Source organism: Microtus ochrogaster, unplaced genomic scaffold, assembly GCF_000317375.1.
Source record: "Microtus ochrogaster isolate Prairie Vole_2 unplaced genomic scaffold, MicOch1.0 UNK19, whole genome shotgun sequence".
Lineage (NCBI taxonomy): Eukaryota > Metazoa > Chordata > Mammalia > Rodentia > Cricetidae > Microtus > Microtus ochrogaster.
This window is the reverse complement of record NW_004949117.1, coordinates 5,240,851-5,250,472: the sequence shown is the minus strand read 5'-3', so window position 1 is coordinate 5,250,472 and position 9,622 is coordinate 5,240,851. Positions and strand designations below refer to the sequence as shown.

Here is a 9,622-nt window from a genome sequence, read left to right as displayed (position 1 = left end):
CAATCTTGATTTCTATCCAGACACAGGGTACTTCACACCATCGTCCCCCCCCCATCTTGATTTCTATCCGGGGACACAGCCAGGAAAGTAAAATACATTAAAAAGCAGTTTAGATTTTAGTTCAGGGAAGACAGCTCTGGATTTCTTTATTAGTATTTCTAAGTTTTCTTTCAAGTGAGGAGCTGAATATGAACATCTTAATTTATATCAGAAGATATTCATTTGAATGGAATGGGGGAAAGCCATCCAAGTTTTGAGATAAAGATTACAAGGTTCAACTTATGTTTTCAAATTTGGTCTTGTAAATGCCCAGCTGCCTCCTGCTGTAGAAGACTTTGCTTGCAACAGTGGCTCAATGCACTTCTTTGACTTACCCTAGCTCCAAAGAATTAAGGTCAGTGATATATTATTATCAGACTGTCCTTTTAGAGAATACAAATATTTTAGATATCAATAGCTAGTCATAAAGCTATTAAAATTCTTTCTGTAATCTTCCAAGAGAACACAAGGAAATAACTGTTTTAATTTTGAGACTCTTTCATGTGGAACCATCCTTAGCAATTAATTATGTCTCTGAAGTACACTGAGGACAGGGAAAGAACAAAGGGTGCCAGTCATGTGGAAATGCCAGTACAAGATAGACGACAACACACTGCTGTTTATTCTCCTCTTTTTTAGACGTTACTTACTTAAGTAAAAATTGCATATGATTTTAATCAAATGAAAAAATAAGGAAACATTATTTTGTAACACTTAAATTGTGAAAAACACTGAATTGGAAAGACGTTAAGCATAACTTATAATAAGGATTGTTTTTTTAAAACTTTACTTTTTTTGTTTTTTTGATTGTTCAAAACAGTGTCTCTGTGTGGCCCTGGCTGTCCTGGAACTCGTTCTGTAGACCAGGCTGGCCTTGAACTCAGAGACCTACCTGCCTCTGCCTCCTGAGTGCTGGGGTTAAAGGTGTACGTCATCATGCCCAGCAATAAGGATTATTTTAAACTTCAAAATATGATAACTTGAATTTGTTTCTTTTGTCTTTTGGTAGGAAAAATTGATTTCCATATGTTTAATTAATTTTCATCTGCTTGATTAATCTAACTTAGAATTTTCAGAATTACACTGTTTAGCTTAAATAGAGTACTTCAAATGGGGCGTTTCATTTTATAGTAACTTTTTATAATCTGTAAAATAAAGGAATTAATCTAAATGACCTCTAAGGTTTCTTCTGGGATTAATATCTTATACCATCAATTTACTCACACAGTTCTTGAAATAGCTGATGAATGTACTTCTACTAAATGAAGCAAAAGCTTTATTTCTACTGCTTAAATAATTTAAAAACTAATAAAGAAGCTTCATTAATTCTTGTTATTCTGTATATAGTGACTTAAACTTTGTTTTTGATCATTCTCCCATATATTATAATGTGAAGGTGATCAAGACAGTGCTGTTTTAGAAAGATGGTTATTAGAAATTTGAGGAATGGGTGAAGCAAATTTATAAAATTATATAAACATAATCTTTGGCAGATTCGAATACCCATCCATGGTTTATAGAATTAAATTTTGGAAGGAATTTTGGACAGTCATTTAATTAAAAAACAAGTAGGGTTGTACTTGAAAGCTGGGTTCGGCTGCTGGTTTGATGGGGGTGTTTTGCCTCCCAGAGTGCACAGTGGGCTTTTCCTTTTCCTGAATGGACTAAGTATGGAGGAGTACCAAGACTGTATAAACACACATTTAATCACATCAGTTTAGAACGCATCCGAGAATGTGTTCTGAACGCCTAAACTTTAATGTCAACCTGAACGTGTGTGACAGGCACAGTCTTAGAGGTTATTTTGGAGCAGGGAAAATCTGCTGGATGCAGGACAAGTTGTGGTCATGTCTGCATCTGAAAGCTGCATCTGCTTCCTGCTCGCTCTCAGACTCCTCATCAGTAGCTAAGAGGAGCTGCTTAGGAGTATCTAAGGTGAACCTCAAGGTAGGAAATACTATTTACAATATATATGGAAGAATAAAGACATCTACAGTACATTCTAGTCATAATGCAGATTATATAAAGTTTAAAATACTCTCAGTAAAATAATTCCATTTCAAATATTAGCCCCAAACAAATGAACAACCAAATCTTATTTTAAAGATATTAACAATACTTATTTTTAACTCTTTTTAAGTTAAAAGAATTAAAATCTACAAAAGAATTATAACATTGCATTCTTTTGAAATGTGATTTTTATAATTCTTCTTCATAAGGGTCTTAGATTATCACTAGATTTTACTTATTCCAGACTAGACTTCTGATATCTTTCCTGCTGCTGGACTAATCCTCAGATTTTATTCTGAAATTTTTAACTTTTTGAATAGTATCACTTCATGTTGTCGTCTGAACCAGAAAGCCAGGCCTCAGATTTCTTTCCTCGCTTTCCTTCACAAGTTTTAAACATTTAGTAATTTTGTGTCTATATGTGTAAACTGCTGGCTGATGTCTCTTCAGACTCGATTCAATTCTTGTCTCTGACCTGCTCTTTCTGCTGGAGTCTCAGCTTCTCAGACACTCACTGCTAGAGGGATCCCCATCTCTCAAGTGACCGATGTTTCTGCAGCGGCTGAGTAACTTTCTGAGCACTCTTCTCTTTTCCACGTCCCAGACAAGCGTCTCTAGGAGCGCTCTCTTTAGCGTCTCCATCTGGTCCGCTGTGCTCTGACTCATCCTTCTGCAGGCAGAGCTGTTCCCCCTAGACTGCACTCTAAATCCTTACCTGCTTGATGAACGTTGCTTGTTTTTGTTAACATAAGCATCACCTCCTTCATGGTCCTTCTTTGGGTATTCTGTGTGAATCAACTGCTTACTCCCTTGAGATACATTAAATTTTATAGATCTCTAATCTAGTATATTCTCAAATTTTATTGCTAATTGATTGTATCCCTTTAATCCACTTTGACCGCTCAGTGTGCGTGTTTCTGTGTACTTGGTATGTAACAGGCCCATGTATTCACTACTGAGTGAATGACCGAATGAGAAATTGGGATACATATCATCACCATCATTTTTAAACATTTAATTTTAGTTTTGGTAGTAACTTTTCTTTATCTTAGAGAATTTTATATGTTTATACAATGAATCTTGATTATATATCTATTCCCATCGTCCTTGCCTCCCCTCAAATGCCCCACAATCAGGCCTTCTCAAAAATGAAAAGGTGTGGAGCCATCTGCTAGAATATTGGAAGTATACTAGTTTGGACTAGATTCTCCCTCCCCAGCTGCCCTCAGCTGTCAGTAACTCTCCAGGAAGGGAGGACTCTTAGGGATGACCTCTCCTGTCTTTGTGACTCTTGGATGGGTTGCTTGTATAGTTCTTGTGCAAGTAGAAGGTGGAACGGTCCACCAAGCAGGGTAATTCTGTCTGAATTTAAGGCTATATTTTAGAATTAGCTTGCTAACTAATGTGTTTCCATAAGGCTTTGAAAAAAGTACCCTTAATCGTGCATAGCCCACCCGTTTCTACTCCTCCCCTGGTGTATTAACCCTACGTAACTGGTTAAACTCCAGTACTCCCCACGTTCTTGAATGCTGTATGTATTCTACTAACCCTCCAACTGTATTGTTTGAGTTGTGAGATCGTCAGCATCCATTTGGCTTCCTATTTACTCTTTCTTTGGGCTAGATCCTCCTCCCCTCTCTCCTCCACGCTCCTGTCTCTATCTGCTTATGCCTTCCACCCTCCTTTTCCGCCTCTCTGCTTCACTAGCAGTTACGATTTCCTGTCCCCTAATGTCTCCCCCACCCCAGCACCCCTTTCTGGTTTCTTGGTTTCTACATGTGATACAAGTTAAACACAAAAGGTTTGAGGCTAGGATCTGCATATGAGAGAGGACAGTTGTGTTTGTCTTTCTGGGCCTTTTTTCCCAACTCACTTGGCAGCATTGTTTTTCAGTATTCATTTGCCTGGAGATTCCGTTTTTATTTACGACTGAGGAACATTATAGTGTGTATATAATATATACTATACTGTGCACCTCCTTCTTCTTAGCCATTCATCTGTTGATGGACATCTCAGTTTCTGTTCTTAGCTATGAAGAGAGAACACAATGTGCTCAGGATAAGAAGTTCCTAGAGTCTATATGCTCAGACTGGGATAGTCGGGTCATATGGGAGTTCTGTTTCTAGATTTTTTTTATAAACACATGCACTGCTTCCCAAAGTGGATGCATTGGTTTGCAGTCCCATAAGCCTTGCTCCACACAGATTTATTCCTGAAGATGACCATTCTCAATGGTGCAAGATGGAATCTTGAAGTGCTTTTAATACTGATGGCTAGGATGTTGAACAGTTTTTTAAAGTGTGTTTCCTAGCCAATTTGCGTTTCTTCTTTTGAGTGTTGAAATAAGAGCAGCGGGGCTGCGTCCCCCGCACCCGGCCGCCCACATGGCTAGCTTAGCTTATGTCCCAAAATAATTACACGGAAACTGTATTCTTTTAATCACTGCCTGACCCATTAGTTCCAACCTCTTATTGGCTAGCTCTTACATATTGATCTAACCCATTTCTATTATTCTATGTAGTCCACAAGCTGGCTTACCAGGAATGATCTTAACCTGCGTCTGTCTGGCGTGGGAGAACCATGGCGACTCACTGACTCAGCTTCTTTCTCCCAGCATCCTGTTCTGTTTTCTCCGCCTACCTAAGGGTTGGCCTATGAAATGGGCCTAGGCAGTTTCTTTATTAATAAGAAATCATTCCCACATCATTTGAGAATTTTTTATTCAATACCATAGCCCATTATTTTAAGGGAGGTTGTTTATTTTCCTAATGTTTTAGTTCTTTGTCTAGACACTGATCATGTGAGACGAGATGGGCTATAAAGATCTCTCCCATCCATGGCCTGGTTGTCTGGCCACTCACTTCACACTTTTCTTTGCTGCACAGAAACTTTTTAGTTTCGGGAGTTTCTGTTTGTTGATTGTTGGTCTAATTTCCTGTGCTATTGGAATCTTATTCATAGCGTCCCTTCCTGTGCCTGTAAGTTGACCTGTGTTTCCTACCTTTTCCTCTAGCAGGTTCAGGGTGTCACTTCTTAGGTTGAGTTCTTGATCAATTGGAGTTGAGTTTTGTGCAGGGCAAGTGATAAAATCTAGTCTCTCTTGGTTTTTTTTTTTTTACATTGAAAAAAAGTTTGACCAGCACCGTTTGTAGAAGATGCTGTCTTTTACAGTGTATAGTTTTGACATTTTTTTTTACTTATTTATTATGTATACAATATTCTGTCAGTGTGTATGCCTACAGGCCAGAAGAGGGCACCAGACCTCATTATAGATGACTGTGAGCCACCATGTGGTTGCCGGGAATTGAACTCAGGACCTTCGGAAGAGCAGGCAATGCTCTTAACCGCTGAGCCATCTCTCCAGCCCCCTAGTTTTGACATTTTTAAGAAATATCAGGTCATTATAGTTGCAGATTTAGATCTGAGTCCCCAATTCTATTCTGTTGAACTCTTGTAGACAACATTTTTTTTTTTTTGATAAAGCTCCTTCTTCAAGCTAATATAAAGGTCAAGTATAAAGGAAGAATTTAGTTTTTAAGAGGCCAGGCCTGAGAGAATATTATGGCGGGATGAAAGTGGGGCCTTTCAGTTGGTTAGAAAAGTTCAGATGCAGGAGAGTAGAGAATGCAGTCAGGTGGCTGGAGTCTGTGCTCTTTTGGGCAGTGTATAGTAGGAAATAAAGACTATATGTAGGGAGGGTTTTGAGGGGAAACTAAGGCTTTCTTGGCTATGTTTTTTCTTTGTTATGTTTACACTTTTAAAATATTGAGACTATGGCCTGCAATTGCCAATTACAATAAATAATAATTTATCTTCACTGAGTTATTTAATTTTTCTTTTCATTTATGTAAAAGTTAGAAGAATCCTAATTTGATAGAAATAATTTGTATAACAAATACGAATAGTTCATGTAATACTTCATTTTATCTACTTTTGATAGTAGTTGAATTGAGCAATAATGTTATGTTTTATCATTTTTATATGTAAAGGCTTTATTTCTAAACCTTTTTTCATTTTCTTAAAAGCTGTTCGTATTTAAGAATGGAATTAATTATTTATTTTGTTTTGTCTTTTCTGTCTTTTTAACTTGCTTTCGTGGATATTCACACCCAGGAGGACAAAGTGGTTAGAATCTTTTTCTTTCTGTCTACTATACTTTTTCTTATTGTTGTTGTCAATTTAATTTTGTTAATTATATTGCATGATAATTGCTAAACATTATAGCATATGTAAGCATGCTGATTTCAATGAAACAAAACCCAACTTGCATTATATTAGATGCAAGTATTCAGTATATTAGATGAAAATATTAATTTTTATAGTACCCTAAATTTTTATAATTTAATAGTTTTGTAATTTAATATTTAACAGCTCACAACATTCTCCATTATGATATGCCTTCCTTTACCTTACAATGTTTTCCTAAGCTCATTGTTATATTATTCAGATTTTATGAAGTTTCCAAATTAATGTGTAGAGTTAATGCCTCAAACAACTACAATTCCATCAAAAATGGGTTTACTGAAATAATTACCTTGTAGTTTATCATAACTATTTAATATATTTCCGTTCCTCTCAGTACTTTGTGTTCTGAGTTAGTAAATACCCTAGTTTTTGAATGTCTGGTTTGCGTTAGATGTGCTTTTAAGACTGATGCCTCTGCATATGGACACAAAAATGTTTCTATTGGGGTAACTCTTGGTGAGTTGGACTCAGCCTTGCACCTGTTAAGATCTTTCCATTTCAAACGGCACACACTCAAAGAAGTTGAAGACTTCTACTTAGTACCATGTTTTTTTCCGAACCACCTGGAGTTTTTTGCCTCCTTCCTTAGTTTGTAGCTACTCAGCTGGGGACAGTGCGTTTCGTGACAAATATTGAGTCTGGATTTGGAATGAACTCTCAGAGTAGAAGAGAGAACATTATAATTCTTGCCTTTTAAAATTCCTGTACGAATCCTAACAACTTTTCGAGGCTGTTTTGAAGATGACTAGGCGAATGAATGCACAAACCTCATCATCCTTGATATCGGCATGGTTCTTAAGAAAGTCTGTGAGCTGCCTACCACCTGCCCTCGACCACAGCTTACCCACAGCCCATGCACTTAGTGACTTCAGAATCTCTGGCACCTTTTGTGTTAATATAGGGTGCATGATGGTCTAACTGCTATCTTTTCTCCCCTTTATATCAGGGCTCCTATTCCAGAAACTGGAAATTTAATGATGGAAACTTAGCTTTCATGTGCTGACAAGATTTCATAATTATCATTCTATGGTGATCAAGTCAAGGGATGACTGGCAGATAAAATATATTTGTTTATATGGTTTTGGAACATACAAGTGAAGCTGGACAGGCTTTCTTTTGACTCTAACATAGTAGGTGGTATTCACAAGAAGCTATTGAACTCTTAAGAAAGGTTTTAGTGATAAATTGATAAACTCAATTTTAATTAATTTAAATTTAAAAACCACATGTAGCTAATAGCTATGAAAGCATACATTTTCCAGTTGCATAGCTTACAGATGGTGATAAAGGTGTGTTTTTAACTATATTAAATGGGCATCTAGTAATTATGAAAAATGTATTCTTATTATTAACATTCTTAAGCATCGCATCTGTTTTAATTAGTACTGTTACAACCTTTTCCTTCAAACCGACAAACACATTGTTGTTGTGCCCCATGTGCTAATTAATAGACATAAGTACTTGAGTATATCAGATAAAGTTTTATAATGAGAACTCTTATTATGTTTAAAATATATTACATTAACTTGAAATTCTAAAACTACATGTAGGAAGCTGTGCATTTGTGGAATTTATATGCACGTTGGAAAGGGTAAATATACAATATGTCAGTAATGTTTCTTAGAATTTGGTCAAGGAAGCTGTTGACTACCAGGTCATCAGAGGTTACCTAATAGTGTTTGACAATCTTCCCTCAAGCTCCTCTGCTGTCTTCATTTTGTATAAACAGACGAAATGTCAAATAGGTTAAATAACTTTACCAGGCCCACAGCTAAATAGTCATATTTGGCATGATTTGTTTCAGAAATTCTCTAATGGCTATGTTTTTATTGGTTGTGTCAGACTCAGTGTAGGGCTTTGGAAAAGAAATTGAACACACTTCTTTGTACACTGGACCAGCAGAGTCAGAATAGCCAAGGGGGTTTTGAGGTTTCTCTTCCTTGTTAGTAGTTATTGAGATAATTCTAATGTGTAGGTGAGTTGAGATACCGCTGTTTTCTCTGACTGTGAGCACTGCTTCTCTCAATATCAACATATTCAGAAGCCAGTGTGTCACAGACCCTTGACTTCCACATGTTAGCACATGAAGAACAGAACTGTGTGGAGGCAGCTCGGCTGTCAGCTCTAGGCAAGAAACTGTTCGGAATATGTACTCTGCCCTGGTTTAGATTGAATTTCCTCGTTTTGTTTCTTAATTTAGCATGTATTGGAAATGATTAATCTAGGTAGGTATTATTTCATGTTAATATAGAAAGCTAACAGTCTGCCAGTGTTCGGGGGGTTGCAGATTTTAATTTATTGGAACAATCACTGTGAAGGTTGGGTGGTTACTGAGAGTGGGGAAGAACATACACCCTCAACATGCCGTGCAGGAGTTCCTATGTATCTTCTCATAGACACAGTTTACAAATGGTGGTTCGATAGAATAGTAGTATGAGTTACTGCCTGGGCTGGGCAGGCGTATTCTGAATGCCTGCTGGCTCTTTGGCAGTCTGTTGGTGGGGAAGGAAAGAAATGCTGTAGTAGTCGGGCCTGGCTTTCAGGACTTCCTGTAGAGAATGATGACCTGCAGTCTACATAACTCTGCTCAGAATATTGTGCCTTTCCCTTCAGCTCAATATAAGATGGTTTTGGATGGGACTTGGCTGTGCTTGTTAAAGGAGGAGCTGAGATGGTAGTTCAGGCATTGATTTTGAACTATGCTTTTTCTTCAAGATTTTGAAAAAAATTTATACTTTCTCACATATTTTCAGTATGACAGCTAATATTCTCATCAAGTTCATGTATTTTGAGGCTAAGTTTTCTAGCATTATGAGTATCAGCACTTTATAGTAAGAGTATTGTATCTGATAAAGAATATAACTAGTAAATTTTGAACAGTTTTAGTTCGATAACTTCCATCAGTGTCAAAAACGAAACACAGATTTTTGTTCCTGCTGATAGTTTTCTTTCCTTGTTTCTGAAAATATATTTTCTCCACATTTTTATTATTCTTTTTAGGATTTCATCTATTGCCATCACACATTTTGATCATATTCTTCATCCAATGCTCTTGCATCCCCATTCCTTCTCGAGTTCATGTCTTCTTCACACACACACACACACACACACACACACACACACACACACACACACACACACACACCCAACAGAGTCTACTGAGTCTAGTTTGTTTTGCCCGTATGTGTAGACAGAAGTTTCTGTCCTGCTTGGGTCCACAGCCATTCAGTAACTTTGTCCTGGAACTCACTCTGTAGACCAGACTGGCCTTAAACTCACAGAGATCCACCTGCCTCCGCCTCCCAAGTGCTGGGATTAAAGGCATGCG

General features: G+C 37.3%; 1 protein-coding gene across 29 annotated transcripts in view; it reads left to right on the top strand.

Moving 5' to 3' along the window:
• Positions 1 to 9,622, top strand: part of Rims2 (regulating synaptic membrane exocytosis 2) — a 392,861-nt gene that overhangs the window by 88,197 nt on the left and 295,042 nt on the right. For 18 of the 29 annotated variants that reach the window (XM_026789435.1, XM_026789445.1, XM_026789438.1 and 15 more), the window contains one exon: positions 6,163 to 6,174. The exons of the other annotated variants lie outside the window; for them this stretch is intronic. In XM_026789435.1, the coding sequence (XP_026645236.1) occupies positions 6,163 to 6,174 (12 nt within the window). The remainder of the gene's footprint in view (positions 1 to 6,162; positions 6,175 to 9,622) is intronic. 29 annotated transcript variants of the gene reach the window in all.